General features: G+C 38.2%; 1 protein-coding gene and 1 long non-coding RNA gene across 2 annotated transcripts in view; both read right to left on the bottom strand.

The window, feature by feature from the left end:
- Positions 1 to 23,982, bottom strand: part of LOC127462595 (uncharacterized) — a 51,144-nt gene that overhangs the window by 25,028 nt on the left and 2,134 nt on the right. Inside the window, exons 2-4 of the long non-coding RNA XR_007900496.1 lie at positions 17,876 to 17,960; positions 14,907 to 15,021; positions 5,394 to 5,500 (exon numbers count right to left, since the gene is read on the bottom strand). This is a non-coding gene — a long non-coding RNA (uncharacterized LOC127462595). The remainder of the gene's footprint in view (positions 1 to 5,393; positions 5,501 to 14,906; positions 15,022 to 17,875; positions 17,961 to 23,982) is intronic.
- Positions 10,074 to 13,146, bottom strand: LOC127462592 (leukotriene B4 receptor 1-like). Its single transcript, XM_051771305.1, has one exon. The coding sequence runs from the start codon at positions 12,766 to 12,768 to the stop codon at positions 11,758 to 11,760; it is 1,011 nt and encodes a 336-aa protein (XP_051627265.1). The 5' UTR covers positions 12,769 to 13,146; the 3' UTR covers positions 10,074 to 11,757.

Below are 23,982 nucleotides of genomic sequence, written 5' to 3'. Positions count from 1 at the left end.
ATAAAAAGCTTGTTAGGGGATGCTTTAGAATTCCTGTCTCAGTATGCCAGGGATGACAGGGTCAATAGATGTGAAAACTTCCATAACTTTTCAAAAAGCACTTATGGTCTACTCTGCAAAGGCTAAGCAACAAACAACAAACTATCATTGCAGTAGTAGCTCTCACAGTGTTAAAGGACAATTCACAGACAGTCACAAAATGGATCAATTTTGTAGTTAGACTGTTCAATTTGTGCATGATGTCATGGATTCATGAAGATGAAAGTCAAGAAAGTAGACATACAAAATCCTGAGCAGAATTAATCAGCTGTATGTCATGGTATAGCCTCTGTTGTCAAACACTATGTGAGCCTACCTTCATTTGCAAGTGTAAGTTAAGACAGTAGGAAAAATATACAGGACAGTTTTACAAGACACAGGGGTAGCAGGACTGTCTCACTGATACAGTACCTCACAGCCATCTTTTTTATACCCAATCCATTATTTGTGAGCTTCCTTTAGCACCACTATGACAAAGGGGCTGTAAAACAGCTAGTAGAGGGGACTTGAATGACTGAAAGATGTGGCTGAGGAAACAAGGAAATGAGGATGGATGTAGGAGGAAAAAAAGTTGCAAACTCCTTATGTATGTTAGAACTGTCAGGACAGAACAAATGAAAAGAACAAGTACACCAAAATTATCATGATGTGCCTGAGAAAGACAACCTAATGTGGAAAAACTGCCATGGAATCAGAGAGTCTTAATTCTGTTTCCAAATTACCTTCTATGTTCCAAAAATTTGTACAGAGGTTACTTAATCTCCTACATTTTCTGTCTGTAAAATCAGAGAGAATGCTTATTTGATAGGCAACTTGGGTATATGCAGACTGAATTTAACCAATTTAATAGTTCTTTTCTTTCTGTTTCTAATATCTATATCTGTATCTAATATCTAATAATAGAGGCTGTTTGCCTCTATTCAATGAAGTTTAGGTAAAAGGTGAAACAAGGATTCTACTGCCTGTAGGTACAAACGTACAAACAAGCTACTACAGGGCGTGCTGGGGTGTGAATATGCAGCACATCACATGCTCTGCAACCTGTTCTTTGTCCAGATTGTTATTGCTCTTACTGCACAAAACTGCACTTCATGATACCTCGTTAGCCAACAGGAACTTGTGTACAATATATATAGGTACTCAGGCTAGGTGATCATGCTGGGCCCCTCATTCTTTATATACAAAATTATTTTCTTCTAGGAGTTACAATTTTTAAATATCTTTAGAGAGCAGATGCATCTCATATTTCAAGAACACATGCACATGGCAATAGACTACACCTGTGAAGAAACTGTTGAAGACATCAGAAATATCATCAGGCAAAGTAAAATACATCTTAGGAAACTCTTCCAAAAGCAAAAAATCCCTGAGACCAGCTTTCTGTTTGGGAAGATCTTTATATTCTGGTTCCTCTAAAAATCTAAACATTCAGCACAAACTAAATTTAAGTTTGGGAGTGGTCATATTAAAGTCAATGAGACGAAATAATGCATGCAACAGTTATGCAGGAACAAACTCCTTGCATAGTTAGGGATTTCCCTTGCTTTTATAACAGATCTATTTGAATGACTTTGGTAAAACAATTTATTTATCCTGTGGAAAAGTATGACACTCTCTGTACACAAATTTCTCCCTAAAATACCAGTGTATGTGCACACATACATGTGTGCACACAGACACAGTTACTGTGTGCTGACTGATTCCTTGTGCTGATTGAGCAAAAGGTTAAATGATGATTCATCAGCTCACTAAACCTTTTGGGAACAGGTATCATTTTCTCTGTATTCTAGTGAATATGTGAATACTGTAGGTTATAAAAGAAATAAATGCCAGAGGCTCTGAGATGGCTGTGTTACATAAAAGTGAAAGCCAAGTGAAAAACCTGGGTGTCATCTGCAGCATCCCCCCAGCTCAGCTGAAAATGGAGAGCTGTGAAGGCACGAATGATACTTCAGCAAAACCAGCTTCCCACTGGATTGCTTTTCCTAAATGCAATGATTCGTAACAGGCAGTCCCACCTGGAGACAGGGTTTAAATTCCTGAAGAAAGCTGGCTGTGATTGATACCTGAAACTAAGGTAATACTGAGATAAATATATTGTAGACTGAGAAGGAAATCCATTTTAGATGGATTAATAAGAGATGTAGGCTTCATCTTCTTTGTCTTCTCTGAGGTATAATCTGCCCAAAATTAAACTAACCTACAAAAAAATCTGTCCCACACTATTGTGCTCATCACATCTAAATCGAAAATAGACAACCAATTTGAAACATCATTTTAGAGGTCTGATATTAAAACTCCAAATCACGACACAGCATACCAGAAACTCTATTTTCAGAATGTAAAAATCAGGCATAATACAACAGGGGTCTTAAATATATTACTTTTAAAAATCAAAGCTTGTATTATCAATGAAAAATGCCAGGATTCAGGGTGCATTTCCAATTTGCTGCAAGTTTGAGACTAAAATCATTTTTTGGTTCTATTATGAAACTAAAATAAAAACACTCCTTTTGTTCTGTGGCCTTCTAAGACATCTTACAGTAGCCTCTGGGCTCATTTCTAAAGTGAGGGATTATATGTGATGGACATAAAGCAACTATTTGTGTGTGATCTTCCCTGTAAACGTAGGAAGTAATAACCTTGAATTGCAGTCTGACCTCTGAGGCATGTTGAAATCAAATACCTACAAGGTAGGTCTATATTCCTTGCTTTTTAAAAAACACGTTTAAACACTTTTGCAATCAAAACCTAAAACTTTCATTTTAATCAAGTTGTGGAAAACTTTGTAAAGGCAATTTTTTATATGTTTAATATATACTTTACATATATAACATTTTAGTCATTCTATCTGAGGAAATTTATTTTTTAAACTTTAATATATTATTTTAATTGAAATTTCTCTGTTATTATTTCTCCCTTATTGTCAATCCAGGAAGCCATTTGAAAAACCCTAGTTTAAGAAGTCTACCTTCCTTAAGAAGTCTACCTACATACCTTCCTATCTGGTATTAATTCCTATAGAATTTATACCAATTCTATTAAAACTTATGAAAGTATTTTAACAATAAAATTTTGAAGCTTTTTGCCCTCCTGTGTTGTGTGATGATAATTTTGTTAGATCTATACTTAACCATGGTAAAATATTATTATACTTTTCCAGCTCTTAGCCTGACATTTATTGTGCAGCCTTGGGCACTTCCCTTCCTCTCCTCTTTCCCTGCCTAAAGCAGGAGCAATGAGAGCCCAGCTGGGGCTCACAAGCAGCACAGCCTCTCTCAGCTCACCAGGGCACTCCTGGAACCCACTCTGACCTTTGGCTTTCATTGTGAGGCATGACAGAATTTCTACAGGAATATTTTATGTTAAATAGGAAACTGAACTCCTTGTCCAGAATATTAACCATCTGAATTTTCTAGGAATGTGAATTCTACTCAGAAGAAACAGCAAAATTCTTCTTTTGAGATGCAGGTAATGTTGTGGCACTAAAAGGAGTGCCCTCCTGACCCCTGGCTCATACCCCGGGGCAGTAGATAGGGTTACTTCCTATCATTGCCTTACCTTGGATAACTGGTCATAAAACTAAACTGTTTTAAAATTCCTGCAACATTTCCATCAACACCTGCAGCCTGGGTTTTCCTAGGCCAGTTTTAAATTTAGTCAAGAAATATTTCCTTACTTTCACTGCCCTTCTTACTATAGCATCCCTCAAATTTCTTGTGGATTGAACGGAGTCCTCTCCATTCCCGATTTCCTATTTCCTGAGCCTCTTCATATACAGGTTAAAATCCTTCTTCCTTAAATAAAAAATATTTGTATGCTGTATTATTTATTTGCTGTCATGTAACCATTAATTACACATCTAGAATTAGCATTTAAACAATAGATTTTAGAGATAATTAATTGTTCAAAGCAGCTCATGATGTTATGAAAGAGAAATCCTTAAGTTCTCTCTGCCATTGGATTTTTTAGTAATTACTGTTTCTTTAATATACAGCTCTTTGAAGAATTGAATACACTATAATATTAATCAAAATATGGGAAGTTGCTAGTTTAAGAGGCTTGTCTTTATCTTCTGGTTCAGACATATCAAGCTGGGTTTCCTGTGAGGTTTTTTAGTTGTGTTTTTTTTGGTTTTGTTTGCTCGTTCACTTTACTGAAAGATACCGACCTGAGGCACGTTTCTGCATCCCAGTTCCAGCCCACAGCAGAGATCAGAGACACCACCATCCTCCTCCTTAAACAGGAATGATGGTGAGCCACTTTGTGCATGGAAACGGGAGGAAGCAGAAGGAAAAGGAAGTGCATTTGGCTGAAGCAGATAAGGTGAAATGTTTGTTCACACTTAGCCTGAAAGTATGAAACTTCACTTCCCAAGTTTAGCAACAGTACCCTATAGCCAGTGCAATGTGAACTTGCTGTTGAGAAATGTGTCATCATGTTTTTAAACACATACCAAGCATTTTTTCATTTTTTCCTGTTGTGCTCAGGATGCTAAATATTTAACTTTATTCAACCCACGGCATTCATTTAAATGAAATGAAAGATCATATCACATGGCCAATCAGTTCCACTGGCTATTTAATTGTCTGGTTAACTCAAGCCAAAGTTCAGTGACCCAAAGCAGGTAAAATCCTCAGTGCCGTGTGTGATAACATCTTTGTGATCAGAGCAGTGTATGCTTCCCTAGTTCTTGCACTCACAGAATTTCCATGTATTTCCAATGGTAAAAATTTAAGATGTATTTTTTGGATCTCAGAAGGAACAAAGTATCTTTCTGTTATTCAAAGATAGAAAAACTCTGATGAGACTTGAAGAATTAAGGAAAGAAAAAGGATTAGACGTAGGAAAAATATTCTGGTTCTTCTATTACAATTCTTCTCCAAATGTAATATTAAAGTTACAAGGAATGTAAGTATAAGTGAAAAAGTAGCAACCTTGAAGTGTTAAAAAGGAAAAATAACAGAGTTTTTTTAGGAGGCTCCTCCTCTTTATACAAAGTTTCCCAAACTTAGCCCATTACATAAAATGACAATTGTGGCTTGTGGGCATTATTCCATGAATAATTTGCATTATCCCGTTCTTGTTCCTTGTGTTTCCATTGCTGCTGAGAATCTAAGGGGTCCCTGAGTGCACTAATGATCCTTAATGACTCTGATTAGCTCCACCCTGCAGACCCTGCCTATAGGTCCTGGAGCCCACACAAAATCAGGCCTGGGACTTGCCCACTCCCTGCCCTGTGTTGTTGGAATGCCTGCTGGAGTTCTGCCATGCCTGTGTGTGGCCATGGACCTCGCTGATACAGGCCCTGGCCTGTGCACTGATTTCCTGACATGACCTCAGGCCTGACTTACCATGGGGGTCCTTCCTGGTGATCACTGGCTGTTTGTGATGCTGGTTATTGTCCATGGCCCTGATCCTGACACACACATCGAGTCCCTGGCATCACACTTGGACCCATCTGCATAACAACAAACAACAGGAGCACGGAGTGAACCCAGAGAGACAGATCTTCAATCTTCACGTTACTTTAGTCATCACAGAACAAAGTAAAATGGCTGGGGTTTAGTGTGATATACAGTGTGAGTCTTGGGGTAGAATGGATATTTAAGGAAAGCATGGGTAGAACCCTTTAATTTGTAAACTCTTCTTCCTAGAAGCGCTTATGAGAAGTTCTTCAGCAAAATCAGGTTCTTCTGATTCTGATCTTTTTAAAGGTAGGATTAGTCAATTAGTATAATGCTATTCAAGGTGACAAAAATAATAGGATTAATTAAGCCAAGCCTTGTTCATAGACAGTAAAAGCATTGGATACAGAAACTAAACATGGCTATAGAGAAAAAGGGAATTTGTAACCAAATCTCATTGATTCTGTTTTCTGCTGTATTCTTAAAACTTCTCTTTTTTTTTCCAAAAGGAATTGCTTTTATAATCTTCTTATTATGGACATCTTCAACACTGCAAGAACCATTCCTAATTAATCTCAAGGAAGTCAAGATCTCTTGAAAATTTTTGAGAACACCTCAAGACTACCAGGAGCCTATAAATCAATACTATCACCTGGGATGAGATGTGGGCTACTCAAGTTCAAGAGTCACGGTCCAGCTCAAAATGCTTATTGATGGTTTTGTTGGGAAGAAAAAAAAAGTTATTTTCTGGTATGAGGTAATTATATTCTGTCAAACATTCTCAGGTCATGTAATTTATGCAATGCTTGAAACAGTGGGGGCTTGGGCTCCTGAAAAGTAAGAAAAAGACCAATTAGGTCTCTCTGAAATGAACAGAACTTGAATGCTTAATATACTGTTGTGGTTTTTTGTGAACCTTCCTGAAATATGGTTCACAACTTAAACAATGAACAAAGTACCTCACCACTCGTTTCAGTGACTTCGAGGGTATTACAATTAGGCCTTTTTTTAAATGGAAAAGCCACATGGTGGCAGGAGAGAGCAAGGCATGGAAAAAACCTCCCTGCTAAACGCTTCCCTCAGTTTAGCTGTGACTTTCCCTTCCACAGCACAGCTGAAGCTTCTTGGCTATATTTTTAAATGTAATGGCCATTAACATAATTCATTAGTTACAATGCTTAACATAGTGTCCATGACTTCTAAGTTTCTGCTACTACTGACCAAGTTCAATAGGGAATTATACAGTGAATGTAATATTACAGTAACTTTGGAAGTTTTGCAGTGCAGCTAAGATACAGAATCTATAACCTGTTTTCAGACTGTCCACACTGCCACACCTTCCCACAGCATCACTGATACAGTGACCAGAAATGATCTTCATACAGCTCTTTTCCTATGGTCGTTTTTATGGTGACACTACCAGGCTGATGACAGGCCATAAGTAGTGCTTCAAATTCATAAGTCTCTGAAAATGAAATATTTAGCCTTGAATTTTTTATGTAATGTGCCACATCATAAACAGATCTGCTATGCAAAAATGAAAAGTCTGCTTTTTCACTTTAAGATCTAGTAGGGGCAGTCTAAACCAATAATCCTCTGATTTAAAGCCATCTGGACATCCCCTTCACTTTATGGACATCCATAATTATGACACACTAATGTTTTGAGATGTCTCAGTACAGTTCTCACTGTTAGTACCTACACAATTGCAGCCAAAACTGAAGTGTATCCAGTTATTTTTGCAATCAAGCTGTAGTTTAAACAGCTGATTTCTACTAAATGAAGAATAAATGGATTTTGCAGTCGTAGCAGAGGTATAAAATCCTGACTTAAGAGCTGTGACTCTTTAACCTGTATTAGAAGATTCTGGTGCATCTTTTTTGTTAATTCCATCATTTAAATCACTGATTTGACACATTCCATAAAAATAATTTTTTCTAACCCGAACCTTTCTTCGACTTAAATGAATCTGGTTTAAAATGTTGAATCCTTACTAAGAACCACTTGCATGACTTTTAAAATAATTGATTTAAGGGGAAAGAACACATGAAGGAATCAGATTGCATCTGATTCTCTTATCTCCACACCTATCAGTGCAAGAACTTTCTTAGGACTGTAAACAGTGTTGTAAAGTCTCTGAAATTCCAGTGGCCATAGTCCTGGTCACACCCAACTCTCAATGCCAACAGGGGCAGCACAAGCCACTCGCCCTCTCAGAGGACAGGCTTCTGTCTCTAAACTCTGTATAACTGGATTTTTTTCTTTAACCTATTAACGACCAGTGCAGATCACACTGAGAAGTTTTCTAACAAAGAACTGTTTTAGTGATTAACTGATCTGACAAGAAAGCATTTACAAAAATCTGAAACTGTGTTGCAACAGAGTAGCTTTCACTTCCCCGTCTGTTCTCTTTTTATACTCAGCTTTCATAGCTGAACTTCTCACTTTTGTTCTAAGTCCATATGGTTCTTAATAATCTTAACTGACTTATTTCTCATGCTTTTCTACTCAAAAAGGAGCCAACAACTTTTCCTTCCTCTTCCCCTTTCCCAATACATGCAGAAAAGAGAGTAATACAAGAGTTGTAGAAAAACCTGTAGAGAAAATCTTCACCACTGTCAATACTTGTTAATTCTGCATCTTCTAAAATATTTATTCTGTACCGGACTCTTGCTTGAACGTGAAAGAATTTGCATTCCTATGTTGTTTCTGTGCCACCTGTTAGCTTTCAGGTTCTATTATTCCTTTCACACAAGTACTGCAGGCAAATCTTTCTTTTAGTCCTGTTAATAGTAAGCCTAAGAGTTTCACAACCACAGCCTTAACTGTCTTTAAAATGGCTCTTAACTGTGCTCTACTTCTTCCTAGAAAATGATCTGATGGTTTTGTTAAAGGAAAAAAAAGATTTCTTTAGTATAATGCAGTTTCCCTGTTTCTGCCTCAAATAAGGATCTCTCATATTCCTTGTGCTACTTCTTAAATTATCAGTAGCCTCTAAAGATACACAAAGCTCCATTGTTTTAACCCAGACATCTGATATAACTCTTTTACCATGATGCTTACAGAAATGCTTTGATGTCAGCAGGCAGCAAAGGTGTAATGCTGATGCTTTTTCTTTATGATCTTTTTTATCCTTCTTGTATATTTGCTATTTATGAACTAAAAATTCTTCAGGTTTTCCTTCAATCCTGTGAATACAGCATGAATTCACTTTAAGCAGCATGATCCTACTATGGTAAACATGATAAATTCCCAGTGAAAACCCAGGGAATGTTCACAGCAAGTTTCAGACTGGGTAAGACTTTAATGTTAGGAGATAAATGTTAGAAGATTATTAATTTTTACAGATTTAAACTACCTGGTCACCTCCTAGTACTCAGTGTTCTAAGCAGTGTTGCATTGATTCCATTCTGTTCCCTGTATTTCAGTGTAACCTGAGGTGATTTGACTCAGGTGACTGAAGTGGCCTTCTCTCAGCTCAGCCTTCGTCCCTGCTGTGTCATGAGAAATAGCTGGGCACTGCAAGCACACAGACACACTTCATAAACGGGGATGGCACAGTTAGTAAGTACGAAAAATAAGAGCAACTCGAATGACACGAAACCTCATTTTTTCCAGGAGAGTAAGTGTCTCAAGAGTTACTAGCAAGACTGATCTCACTTTCTATTTTGATAGTCACTATTTTGATCTAGGTTGAACAATCAAGGAAAATCTTTGTTTTCTACCAGCCTTCCAATATAATCTGTCAAATGGATTTGTAAGGCAGCCAACAAGAAGCATGAATATCGTTATCATCAGATGCAGCATTTTGGACCCAATCTATGCTACCTTAGGTTTGGCTGGGATTCAGTACTTTAGGAAAGGAGAAGGTCCACTGGCTGAATGGGCCTACTGCAGTCCCTGCTGCCTGGTGCCAGAGCATGCTGGCACAGCTGGAGCAGCAGGCCTGGTACATTGGTGTCCACCTGCTAAAGGAGGCAGCAGGGAACTGTCCCCACCTGCTGACATGGGCTCTTATGGGCTCAGTTACAGTTGTGGCAACAAAAATATTAAGTTGGTGGGGCTTTTATCTGTGCATACCAACATTTGCAAGAATTAACTCTATTTGTTCTGTATAAAAGTGAAATAAGTTAAGGTTGCTGTTTTAGTATCTTTTACTACATCTCAAACAGCCCTCAAAAGAAACATAGTTCTGAAAGATGCCTGATTACTGGAGGCAGCTGTCCAAGGCCATTAATGAGAACATAAGAGACAGCTCTAGCTCCTTGAACAGATCACATGGTTTACTTTAATAGCACAGTTATGAGTAAAAAGCAGTGGAGAAAGTGTGTGAACTGAATATTGAGGCAGAAAATTCATGCTAGGTATAGGGCACAGCCTGACAGAAAGGCAAATTCGGGTCAGGTAGCCTGTACTGAAGTCTGTCTGGGTCTTTCCCCTGTGAGTTGTGCAGTGCTTGGCTCCTCGTGGCCCAGGCTGCAGTGCAGTGCAGGGCTCACTGCCCATGGCACAGTCTCACCCGTGCCCATGGCACAGTCTCACCTGTGCTGGGGTGTTCAATAGCAAGTGACTCCTGCCTCAGGAACACAGGGAAATACAACTTTTTATGGGGTAGAGAACTAAAGTTACTGCTTTCTTTGTGAGATAATGCCATGTTGTTATACTGAATGTACTAATAACAATTAAAGAGGCATTAGTGGGATGAAAAAAGAGTTGGAGGTGGATGGGGTAAAGTCTGAAGGGTTTCATCTGTTTCTTACTCTTTGCTGCAAACAAGGTATGGTTAAAGTTTTTTTTAATTTCAGTGAAGGAATCCTACTGAAGGAAAGCCCTCTCTGCTGTGGACTTTTCTCTTATTGAGAAGAAATAATGACTTTTTGATAACAAGCAGGAATAACACATATGCAAAGTTCAGAGAAGTATTTTCCCATTAGCTAAGGATTTTACTTTCCCATGTTTATTTTAGTCTACAAGTTAAATTAATGCAACTTAAATATACTCGGCTGTGACATAATCAGACCTGGAAAATTAAGTTCTAGTTAGTATTTGTAATTTCTTTGTAAGAATGAGTAACATAACTATTTAGCAGCTGTCCAGAACAAGATACAGGAAATTACAATATGTTTCTTAATCAGTAGTTATCTTGTATCTTATTACAAATTATTGACTTAAAAATTAAGAAAAGTAAGCATAAAAATGTTAGGCACAATTGAAATAAATAAAACTTCAAAAGCAAACACTTGATAACATGCAGTATTTCACAGTGAGTTTGCACACATTAACAAAAGTCCTTGCAAGTACTAAATTTATGGGTTTCTCATGGTGAAGTCCACTCTATTCTACAAGAGAAGAAAAAGTAACACTTATATTTGCAAGGTGAAGTTCTTCTGATGTTAGATACTTTGTACTGCTACCATATTTTCTTAGACATTACAAATAGTATCAAGGATCTCTCCTTCCTTCTCACCTAAGCCTGATCCAATTCCTCCATAATTTAATAGACATCTTGGAAGCTTAACTGAATCAAAAATTTGGAGGATACTCAGAGTACATATATTTAATACATCAATAGTTGAATTGCCTCTGAAGTATGCAATGTGTTTGACATCAAATATAGCATGCAGTCTGTAATCATATTTGTCACACAACACAGAGTTCTCATACCTCCTGTTTTTTCTGGAGATGTATCACACTTCACATTTGACTTTTTCAAACTTATTACCATGAAGTAATGCAGTAAAGGAGCTTGACTGTGTAAACAACAATATTATTTTCAAACCTAAATAATGAATAAAAATAGCTTTAGATTTTCCATCTATCCAGAAGAGTATGTCATTATTGTACTTTAAAACTTCTTACCCATATCAAGAATTTAACTATGGACTCTTAAAACTTTAGATTATATAAGGATTTTTGACCATCTAACGATTTTTTCTGAAGAAAAACTTAGTTTTAAATTTTCAAAGCCTTTCCTTTCCACAAGGAGTTATTTTCTGCTCACAGACTTCCTAGAAATCAGAAATAATACAATGGAAAGTAAAAATGCTGTATTCCTTACAATTTGAGCTTCTATCCACCTTGCTGAGGTTCTCAGCAACAGTGAAATAATGCTTATTTCATGATGTGGATATTAACTTATGAACTGAACTAGGTTGTCAGTGCCAATTCTTATAAAGCACACAAGAAAAAAAACAAACCAAAAAGCTTTTATCTGTCTCTAGCTTTCCCTGGACTGCTTAATAAATGAAACTAGAGTATGAGGAGAAAGGACTACTGAAGAAATGACACAGATTAATCACTGAGTTCCTTGTTAGAGATTTTCTGTGCCTACTAAAGCATCTTCTTGTTTGTTTACAACCAAACTTCTTTTCTTGTCTTCCTCTGTCACAGTCTGACTCATCTGCTCAAACAGCTTTGACATCTTGGCAAATCTCAGGTGATTCTGAAATCTTCGTGCAGCAAAAGCATAAAGCAGAGGGTTAATACAGCTACTGATGAACACAAGTGCTCCAGAGATGTACACTCCTTTGTCTACAATTTCATCCAGTGCCAAAGACATTTCCTCATGAGAGAGTTCTATTTCGATGGAAACAATATCCAGGATGTTGAAGAGGTGGTGAGGGAACCAGCACACAATGAATGCCACCACGATGCTGGCAATGAGCCGGCCTGATCGCTGCTTAGACTGGGAAGTCATTCTGCTTATCCTTCGGGCTACGCACACATAACAAGTGCAAATAATGAAAAAAGGGATTACAAAACCTGCAAGAGTCTCCAGCAGAAGATAGGACACCTTCTGTCTGTTAGAAGAGTAGCTGCGACACGTGCAGAGCAGTTGACCATTCGTTTCTTCTGTCTCTTGAAAGGGAATGACAGAAATGCCAAAAGTAATAGACAGGAACCAAATGAGGAACATGATTAAAGAAATCTTTTCTTTTCTTTTGTATCTTTGAATTGTGAAAGGGTAAAACACAGCCACTAACCTCTCCAAGCTCAGTGCTGTAATTAGAAATATACTTGCATACATGCTGCAGTAAATAATGAAAACCAGTATTTTGCAGAAGATGACTCCAAAAACCCATGAGTGAGCAAAGGAGTAAATCCAGATTGGTAAAGTGATCAGCACGAGGACATCAGCAATGGCCAGGTTCAAGATCAGCAGCACTGAAAGAGACACTTGCTTCATTTTTCTACAAACAGTCCAGATGACGATGCAGTTTCCAGGGGTCCCAATAATAAATGACAAGCTCAGTATTATGCAGACTACTGACCTCACAATATTCCATGTTGAGTGGATACTGCTTTCCTCAGCTTGACTCATTCTGGAAATTCTTCAGTTCTTGGTTGCTCTGGGCCCTGCTTTTATTCTGAAGGTGTTAGTGAGCTACTGGAGAGCAAGTTCTCTAACTGCTGCTCTGTAGGGTAGTGTGGCCTATGATCTCCTATCCTAATGCTCGCTCTTACACACATCTGACCACATAGGGCAGTTCCTGTTGTTTAGGAAGATGTGCATTTTCGCACACAAAGCAAAAATAAAAATACAGGGCAGCATCTGACTTTGCTTTCAGTTTTACATCCATCATGCTTTAGCAGATTTTGAAGCCTGTTGGTGGTCTTTCTAAGCTGTCCTTATTTAAAGAAACTCACTACTTTGTTGAAGTTACTGATCTAATCAACAGCTGTGAGCTTGCTCACATGAGTTAACTCAACATTTTATTTTATAGAAACAAAAAAAATAAGAGGGGTGGCAGATAAACTACAAATGTGCATTATATGTTTGACAGGAATTTCTGTTTCAAAGCATAAAAAGTTGTGTTTACTGTCTTCCTGTCACCTCTTTTAATTCAGCAGAAAACAGTCAACCACAATTTAGAAATACACTGGCATAGAGGAAATCAACATTTGCTCTATAGTGAGACTGTCTTGGTACAATAAAGTGGGTTGGACCTGTATTTCGAATTCTCTGGGAAATTGCCATTCTTCAGCCAAACAATAACCATGAGGATTTCCAGTCTGGATACAGGCTTACAGGAGGAAATGCTCCATGTCAGAGGGAAAATATATGACTATGTTTTCCTCCTGAATGTGTCCCAAATTCTTCAGAGTCTGGCCAAAGAATATGAACCTATTTTGTTATCCTGATCTCAAAACATATTCTTTTGAAGTTAAATTCTAAAATGTTAAAGGAGGAACTAAAACAGCAGCACAAGAGAAATGTTCAAGAGTCATAGAAGTGAAACTGGAAGGGTATTTACCATGAAAAAAGATTCACAGAAATGAAGGAGTTATGCATAGGTTTTCTAAATTTAAGAATGTGATACAGATTATTTCCCTAATTTTACAAACCTGGAAAATGTAGTGCATAATATCAAGTTGAAAAGTATTTTTCACCATGTAAAAAGGATTGCAACGTCATCACCCCCAAATCAGCTTAGCTGGTTTTGATCTCGTAAGAGTATAATGAGATCAAAAGCAAATCCAGAATAACTCCACTGAAGTATTATATCTTCAAAATACTATTTGTGTAATAAATTTTAATTTGGATTTAATCTGATACATGATTCCAGTTCCTTTCATTTTTAACTACATTTAATAAAGATTGGGTAGGGGAAAATCCCAACCAAGTTGTTTGTATTCTAAAGGGAATTTCTGAAAACCACTTGTGAAAATGGGAGGAAGTTCTGGGCAATGTTGCTTCTTCTAATGAAATCACCTTTATGCACATTATTTCTCCAGAAGTAACTTCATAAGGGCTATTTCTTAATTTATTGCCAGTGGGTTATCTTGATTAAACTAAGATGCAAATTTTCATTGGAAAAAAAAATAACAAAGAGAGATGCCTAGTACTTTTTGCCACACAGTGCTACAGGGGCTGGCAGGTTCTTTAAGTAAAGTCCATCTTTTGTTGGAAAAGAGCAGTTGTCTGTACAACCATTGGTATTAGTATAGTTCTAATCCAGTGGTGTGTGGTTGAACTTCCAAAGCATCTGTCCTTACAGTTTTCCAAAACATGTTTCTCCACTTCAGCTGAAGTTTGCTTGCCAGATGGCCTCTGCCTCTGGCTGTGTCTTTCATTTGAACAAGAAAACAAATGAATCTCTGAACTGGGATTTCTGTTTCTAAAAAGATCCCAGAGAAGTATTGAAATACTAAGCTTTGCTTGAATAAGACTCTGAAGACAGGCTATTAGACTAAATATCACAGACATTAGAGTTAATGTTAGCTAGGGAGCATGTTTCTGAAGAGCTCTGTGTGACTCCTGGCTCACTATAAAAACTGCAGACTGTCAGCAGTCTTCAATGTTCTCTAAAAGTGTCTGACTGTCATCAAATTTGCATTAGTAGTACACAAACTTTATGGAAAATTTAGCAAATGTTTCCATTAATAGGGGGAGCAACACAGTATATTCAATCACACACAAAACACAACAGTGGCTGAACAACCCAGGATCTTACTCACCCTGGTGACCAAACGTGGGTGGGGCTTTAACGAATGGAACCGCGAATCTGGACTTCAGGCCAAGCAGCTCTGGTCTAATTCATCAACAGGAGTGAAATTAGGCTGCATCTGTGTGCTTAAAAAAAAAACAACCTGAAGTTTTTTGTGTGCATGCATATTACATGTAGTGCAACAACTCGGTCATCAACACAGGAAAGTTCCTGTAAGTCTGTCACCTTTAGATTGGCAAATAACTTCTGAAAAATTTCCAAGCTCGTGAAGTCTGTGTTACTGCTACAAACCACTTTGAATGGAATTTGCTTTGGCTAAAATATCAGGTGTGTGTTTCACTCGTCCTTCAAATGATTTATTTCACTTTGAATGCATGCATGAGCTTCCCTCTGGTGGACGCTCTGTAATTCACACCACCACTGAGCATTTTCAAACAGCTGTCTTTGCACCACCAAATGTAAATTAGAATTGATATTTATAAATTATAATTGCATATTTATTCTGAGAATCAGAATTTCACTTCAAGATTCTGAGAGTCTTTGGGTCAGAGCCTCTGCACAAAGTGCATCCACCCCTCCATGCAGCCAAGAGCATCCCTGTAAGGATTTACAGGCATGGCAAACCCGTAACACATAAGTTATATCAACAGCTGTACCAAAAAGACTTTGAAAATCCTCTTTAAATTTTGTCTTCGGGAGGATCCCCTGGATGTTTGTCTAGCAAGTGGCTGTGCAGTAATGATTCCCCAGTACCATGTGTCTGCTGAGAAGCTGGGACTGATGTTATAACCTTGTTTCCTGCTAATGCTGAGGGGAGGAAGTTACTAGTCCGAACCCCTGAGTTCTTCAGCCTTGAATCAAGGTAGTATTTGCAGGATTTGTACAAATGTTTTACAAAAAGCTTAATTCAATGGTGTGAAAATGACACACTTTGCCTTGATCAGAAAACTATGGGTTAGTTCACAGCTGACCTAAATGTTGCTTTCTCTCCTATATAAATGGGATTTCATGGAGGTGCAAAGCAGCTGTTAACATCTCTGCTCTGCAATTACTGCAAAGGAAAGTGCAGTGTAGGAAAAGACACACCCCAGACATTTCTGTGGTCTTGCAAACACTTTGTGACAGCAAGTGCGAGAACACTCTCAGTGCTGCTTTACCACAGAGAAAATAACTTTGTGAAGAGCTGCTCTGGGATCAGTTCCAGAATGTAATAAAAGATGTGTACTTTGCACTGTGAAGTTTGAAATATTCTGTGCTGCGTACATTGTTGTTAATCAGTATTCTAAAGATATTAAAAAACTGTATTCTTTACTCAGCCCAGTGGCAAATAATGATAGTTTTATATGACTGGCTAGAGAAAATATTTCCTTCTTGTTAAGCTCAGGGAAACTGCTTTAGAACTTTGACAGGGGAAGTGCTTACAAGGCTCCTGTTGTATGTACACCATACATGTTTACATATTTGCACCTCTCTTGCCCTAACAGACTGATCACAGGCAGTCAGAACATGTTTCCACGGTGAAAACCATGGGGAAATATTCTCCTAGTACAGACATACCAGGTGCATCATATTAGAGGTGTTAACTATATTTATAATTCTGACTATAAGCAGGAATACGAACAACAATTATGCAGAGATTATGAAAAACTTAAGATTTTCTCAACATTACTATGAATGTACACAATTTTAGTTTCTTGTTACAGTACAAGTTTTGAACAGGAAATGTGTAGATGCATTACATTTTAAGGTGAGATTCTGGCCTGCCCTGAATCAGCTGTCACTAACCTGCTATTTGTATGTATGCAAACTGTTGCTGGCCAAAATCCTTATCTGGCACAAGCATATCTGGCACTACAATGCTACTGGGTACATCAAATACAGCATTTACATACTCTTCCTTTTGAGTAATAAATTAGTGATGACAAATACTACCTGGACGACTTGCTGCCAAATATTACTTGCTGGGTTTTTTTATTGTTTAGCTAAACCTATGGCCATTTTACCTTGTTTACTGGGATTATTCTACCGTATGATCGATGTCTCTTTTTGTTATTCATCAGAGCGATGAAAGTCTTTCGCAGTGCATGTCTTAGTGACGGACCTGTGATTAAAAACACAAACCCACACTTCACAGTGCATGTGCAGCAGCCGCAGAGGTTGTTTTGCTCTTGTTTTGCTCTTGTTTTGCTGCTGTTTCGCTCGTTACCCGAGCACACGCTGTTTCCTGGACTATGATCTGACGTCAAGGGCTCTCCCGTGTAGTTCTGTATTTTCAACACAGGGCGGCACTGGGGAACCACCTTTGCTTTTTGGCTCAGCCTGCAGACCACGGGGCTTCAAGGCCGCGGGTCTCCACAGAACAGGCTCTCCTGCATTAGGAGGTTGGATGGTTGTGACTAAAATTTCAATATTGTTTCTAATTTTTTTGTTAAATTAATAGATAAAAATCACAATATCTTTTTTGTCTTGTAGATCACATTATTTTCTAAATACTCTTATTTCTAGCTGTCTTAGTTCTGTTTTGATATATATCCATTTCCAATGTTACATTCTGCTGTAACTGATACAGTAAGGGCAAATCCTTCTGCAATAAAAATAACATTAATTTTAATTAAATAAATTTAATTTTCTATGCCTCCGAAGGAACAAAGTTTGGAAAGTTTGGTAAATATATTAACAATTGCTCCTTCAGTGTAGTTTCCATTTGTGTCTTCTTGTAGTCTTTTTGAAAAGCAGATCAAATTGTGATCTCTCATGTTATGAAACAACCCTGCTCAGCAGATCTGAGCACTTTTCAAGACTAACTGATTTCCTTTAATACCACTAGCTTGGGTTCTAGTGTGACATGAAGCCCTGGTTTTGTGGCTTCTATCAGGAGGCTGGTTAACTGTGCTGAAATCAGAAAGGCTTACGAGGTGTGTTAGCTGAAGAAACCTGGAGAGCAATGCCCACGCCCTCAGCACTCAGTAATTACCATACCTGCCATGCTGTTCTGCACAGCTCCAGAAACCTGCACTTTGCACCACGCTGCTCTTCAGAGTGATCTTGTCCAAGCATTCTTAATCTGAAATAAAGAGTAGTCAGTGGCAGCTCTTTACTAAGCACACCCATAATATATTGTATGGAGAAAGTGTAAGATATGCAATCTTCAGGCACAGGTAATTTTTTATCATTCTGTAATGTGATCTATTGCTTCTGCAGAATTTTTATACAATATTAGAAATGGCTGTGAACAATTATAACTTCTCCATCAAATGAAGCATGTGTTTTCACTGGCAGAAAGTGAAAAGCTAGCACAATTTTCTTAGTTAAAAAATATAATTATTTATGGATTTTAATAGGAGAAATGGCTAATAGACTCTAAAGTAATCTGATACATTATTCCTACATTTGAATCTTGAGCCTAATAACATGATCTGGGTTTAGGCTGTCTTATTTCTTATGTTCTAGTGTTGAGTCAGACCAAAAAGTCCTTTTAGCCCAGGATCTTGTCCCTGGTAGCAGCCAGAAGCAGGTGCTTAGGGAAGAATATAAGAACAAGCCATGTGTGACTACACTTGCCCCACATATTCTCTGGCATTTAGTCATTTGTAGCTGAGGAGTTTCCTGAATCAGGGATGGGGTTTGTGTGTTTAATAAAGTGTTGTGGACTCTGTAGAACTCCTAGGCCTATCCTTGAACTCAGGTGAAGTTGTAGCACTGCAGCTTTGATCCCTGCTGTGTGAAGAACCTCCTCACTCTGTCTGTTTGCTGCTCTCCTGTTGGTTTCCTCTGGCTCACCAAGTTCATGTGCTGGAAAACCAGCGAACAGCAGATCCCTGTTCACCCTTTCCACAGTCCTTCCCTGACTAAACAATTCCCTGACTTAACAATGCATCTGTTGTCATTTCTGAGCTGCAGCCTGAAGAGTTCTTGCACACAGGAATGCAGCTATATCCCTTTCTGTACCCTGTACAGCAATCATGCCATGCTTTTCATCATCCCTTCATTCTTTTCATCATCTCTTCATTCAGCTCTTTTATGTTCTCTTTCAGACAGAGGAACAGACTGAAGTTCAAGAGTTCAATTAAACCACAGTGTGCTGATGAGAGAAAACAAAACAAATCAAGCCACATGGGGGTCTCAGATCCCCCATCTCAAGTCTATTTGTTTGACCCCGCTGCAGTGTGACAAGGAGGACAGCTTGCCTGTCCCTACTGCACTCAAAAGTGTTCTTTTCTTCTTTTAAATTGTGGATTAGTTTAGTTTACATTCAAACCACAAAAATAATAATTAGGTTTTGTCTTTCTCAATGCCAGTCTGTGCTCTAGCATTTAGAAGACTGTTCCAAAGGTCACTGTGTCATTCTTCCTTCATTTACTCCAGATGCTCCACAATCATAGAAATCCTCACGTGATGCAATTACCTTATAATCCTTAAACCATAGGTTATCCTCTATCTGGTAGAGCTTTGTATCTCTGTCTGTTGTGTATCCTATTCTGTGCTTAAACCACTAAAACTGAAGTGTAATTTACCATTGCCATTATTTGGCACGGTATGGGAGGCAGCTTTAATTGTGTATGTTACTGTTTTCTTGGTAGCTTTGTGTCTCGCTCTGTGTCACTGTGTGGGAAGCATTTAATCCTCCATGGTGCTGAACGGTATCTCTTTAACATCTGTTCTTTTCCCACACAGCAAATGTGTGGTGATGCTTTTTTCATGACTGCTGGGTTCCTGTCCTTTGAGCTGCAAGGTCTGAGCGGGGATGTGTGGTGTTAGACACTGCTGCTGAGCATCTGCTGATCAAGGCATCAGGGATCCCCCCATCAGGACAAATCACAAATCCAGTCACAAACTTTATCCATGTTCTAGTCCTCTGGTCGAGGCATTGAACAGAGTTAGACTGAATTTTCTAGGTTAGTGCCATCATGTAATACTAACTTCTATACAAGTTTATACAGATGTCAAGAAGGCAACCCCAAAGCATATAAAACCAGAATTTAAATAGACTTTTAAAAATAACTTACATTTTGAACACTATTAGTCCTTCTATGTCATCTGAGAACAATCATCTTGTGTAAACACAACAAGAAAAAATCAGTACTATCGAGCAGATTGTCTAAATGAGGAAGTATCCCATAGAAGAGAGTAAGAGAGAAGTCTTGAGAGAATTGTTTTCTGCAGCTAATCAAGGCTCCTTTAAAACACACTAACACAGCAAAATTGTTTTTACAAGTTATGTTGGGATAAGGTCCAAGCACAAGAGTTGAAATTGCCCCATAATCTTAGAACATTTTACAGGAAATCATGAGACCAATTTATCTGCCACATGAAAACTCATATACTTCTTGCTTTCAGCAGAAAATTTGTTTTGATGTCACATGATAGCAGTACCCATCTTCTACTGCTTCTATAGCTGCAATCTGAGCAGCTTCAATTCCAGCTGCCAAGCACTGATAGCCAAATTAATTCCACCATACCATGAAGAAACTCTTGAGAGTGTTAGTCTATTGTCAGTGTAGCATGGCAGAAACGTTTACAGTGTCTCAAGCTGTTTTTAGCATATGAATTAAAAAAAAATAAAAATTGTTCCACTCAGTCCATCTTCTCAAAGTACAATGTCCAGATAGCCTTTGGCAAGCTTCTCCTTTCTAACAAGCACAGATGTCTCTAGAACATCATCATGCAGTTTAAAGCAGGACAGGTTAGTTCACTGCCCCTGTTCAAAATGCCCTTTATTCAGTGTTAATACCAGGAATATGCTATATGAAATGGTGGAATTTTTTAGAATTTTCATTTTATATCCACTTATTTGCCCAACAGAAAAACTACCCTGATCCAAATTTGTTCCTAGCTATGATTTGAACACAAGGATTAGAATAATGACCTTCAAAATCACTTCCAACCTTAATTTTCCTGTAACTGTATTTTTGCACTGACACATTTGACACAGCCTGACATGGTGATACTTGTGATGCTGCTGATTAAGGCATTTTCCCATGATTAACCATTCCCAACTGCCTGTGCCCCTCAGTCTAGAATGGAACTATGTGCTTACAGGAATTATCAAGCAATACTTTTTAACTCAATATGCCCAAAGGATGGTACAGTAAGTGCCTGTGCATTTGTAGGCATTTATTTTTACATATATTGACAATCAAAACTCAGATCTGAACAATTAATTTTGTAATTTTGTTAATTTTGTTTGGGTTTTAATGTTAATCAAGAAACTTTGGTAAAATGTGTGTCTGTCTAATTTGGATCTTAACTGTAGTCAGTTTTCCTACTTGTATCTAGTTTTTAATGTGATAATCTGGATTCAAAGGGTAGAAAATAAATGAGCGATCTATGTACATTACATGTCCACATCTAAGAAGACCATTTGCTCAACAGATGCATCTTTTAATGGGATTGCACATACATTTCAGATCCCAAGAGCCATAACTATAAAATGAAGAAAAAAAATTTACACATTCCTTAAAATTCAGGTAAACTCTCATCGGCTCATTTTTTAATGCACCCACTAAAGAGGAACTCTCAGATTGTTTCTTATAGGCTGGACACTCTCATCAAATATGATCAGTGTCAGATTTTTTCCATCCTTGGGTGTTGGAACAATTTAGCACTGAAAATGAGTGAGTGAAATCTTAAGGAGACTAGACAAAGACCAGCATCCCCCTCAAGACATAACTAAATTACTGACACCACCTTCAGTTCTTCTGGATACAGTTGTGTTTCCAGAAATGGGTTCATTCTGGCAGTAATCAGTTGGATGTAGCAGCAGCAGTGTTGTGTCTCTCCAAAAGCAGCTTTGAGCTAGCAGATTTCCTAAGCCCTGTATTTCTCAGCAATTTCCCTGACAGGCTGCCCAGCTGGGATACCAAACAGGTGTGACACTGGCTGGAAGTGCTTATTAAACAGTGGTCTCTTGCCTTTTCATTACATGTGTGCTAGAATCCTGCAGTGCTGCTGCCTGACTCATGTCACTGTGCCCTCCCCAACCACCCTTCATCTTGGAAGACATGTTAAGCCTCACAACATCATGCTGAATTCTGCTTTCTCTCCAAATCTTCTCCTCACTTGAAAAGTATCCTGCCTGCAGATTACAATCACCTTTCTGCCTCAGAGGGTACAAGTTTGTCTGCACAGCAAAAAATGTCAGGTTCTCCAGCTCACGCAATGTGCTGGGAAGGTGTTGTAATTTGTGGGAACTTGTGCAAGACATAAACTATCCCTGAGGGTTCAACCTACTCAATTTTCATCACATCATAGATTGCATTTTCAACACTTTGCCTCATACACTCACCCTACACAAAACTGTATCTGCTCTTTCCATCTTCCTGTGCCACCATTCATTTATTTTTTTGAAACTTCCATATTTTGCCTAGCTTCAATTTCAAAATTCTTTGGTGGCCCAACCCAGAACACCAACTCTGAGTAAATCTTGAGTAAAACTCCCAGTACCTTAAGTCCCAGCATTCTTGCTGAGAATTTCTCACTCCCAGATTCTAATAAAGTCCTCTTTGACTGAGCACAAGTTCTGAATTCAGCTTCTTAGTCATTAAATCCTCAGAATTTACTAGGAAGCTCTATTACATGGACAGTTTGCAAGGGCAAAACATGAGCCAAAAGAGTAATATGATCTTTGTTATATGGATTAAAGGTTTGAAGATAGGAGAGATGGCAGTGACTGGATCTGTTAATTGTGGATATCCTACCCTGGTGAACAGGTAGGCTCTGATCATGTGAGCCTGCATTTCTGTATTCCCACTACCCAATTGCCCTCTTCTCTTTTTTTCTGGTCACTGTTTGACACTGCAACCAAATTTAGCCTGAAAGACAATGAGGAACACAAGTGTTGTTTATCATCCTGATGCTCTTGAGCAGCACTGTGGGGAACAATATGGAAGTGAGTGTGAAGTGCTGAGGATGCAGGAGAAGTGAAAGGAAGAAGTGTCTTTGCAGCCCCGGTTCAAATGCATGTCACATCGTGTCCTGGGACTGAGCTACTGTGCTGATATGCAAGTACAGAGCAGTGTGACAACACTTGGGTTGTCTTCACATCTTTTTTGAAACTGGCTGTTTTCTCCTAATGTGTCCAGCTCAGCACAATCGTGTTTGAGGGGATTTGAGCCAATGCAAACACTACCTAAATGGCAAGGATCAGAAGCAAACAGAGAATTCTGTTCAATCAAATAAAAGACATTTAAGCAAATAGTAGATTTCTGGAAAGGATTGTTTCTTTTAAGTAACCAGAGTGCAAACTCATATCCAATTCATGGGTTTTGTCAAGTTGCCAGTGCAAGCCCTCATGGAGACTTAAACAAAGATAACATTACTGATACTGTAGTTTCTGGCGCTTAATACTTTTTATTTATGGTGGTGTTTGGGGTTTTTTTTAAGAAATGAATATTTTCTTATTAGATAGATTACGTATATTAAAAAAAATCCCTACAGTGGCAACAAACTGGCCTCTGAAGTATGGATAATGTTTTTTTCACTTCATATAGAAGTGAAAAAGATGCGGTACTGCTTTTATCAGTAGTTTCAACTGTAATAACTTCTTTTTTCATTTCTAGCCACCTTTGGATAGAAAACATGTGAAGGAAGCAGTACAAAGCATGTACTTTGTATAATAATAAGCTGGCTGGCATTTTACTGGCAGTTCGGATGTGTAGTTGGTTCTGGTATTTTTTTGAATTTGCCCTGGAAAATGACTGGTCATGTTCCTGAACTGCTGTTAATCTGCAAATGCCCTGCTGTCAAGTCATTCTCTGTGGAGAAAGAGCTGGATTGCCCTTCTAACAAAACAGCACCTGGCAATAGTTGCACTGACTCAATTAATAGCAGGGTATCATCTCCTGGAAAGCAATGCCGTATGTCCAGGTGCCTGGGTTTGTTGGTGTGCGTGACAACAGGACCAGGGACTCAATGTGCAAACAGAAATTTGCTGTGCATACTTAAACAACCTTCCAAAGGCAAAAAGCTTATTTTACTTTGAATGTAATGTCTTTGAATGTGAATAGTCCTGACCTCCCAAAAGGAGACATCAAGAAATAACTAACATACACTACTTGATTCATCAGCTGAAAGACTGTTATCTGAAG

The sequence above is a fragment of the Manacus candei genome, unplaced genomic scaffold (genome assembly GCF_025592945.1).
Source record: "Manacus candei isolate 608988 ecotype Guabito, Panama unplaced genomic scaffold, ASM2559294v1 h1tg000131l, whole genome shotgun sequence".
In the NCBI taxonomy this organism is placed as follows: Eukaryota; Metazoa; Chordata; class Aves; order Passeriformes; family Pipridae; genus Manacus; species Manacus candei.
Note: the sequence above shows the minus strand (reverse complement) of the source record. Positions and strands in the feature narration are given on the sequence as shown.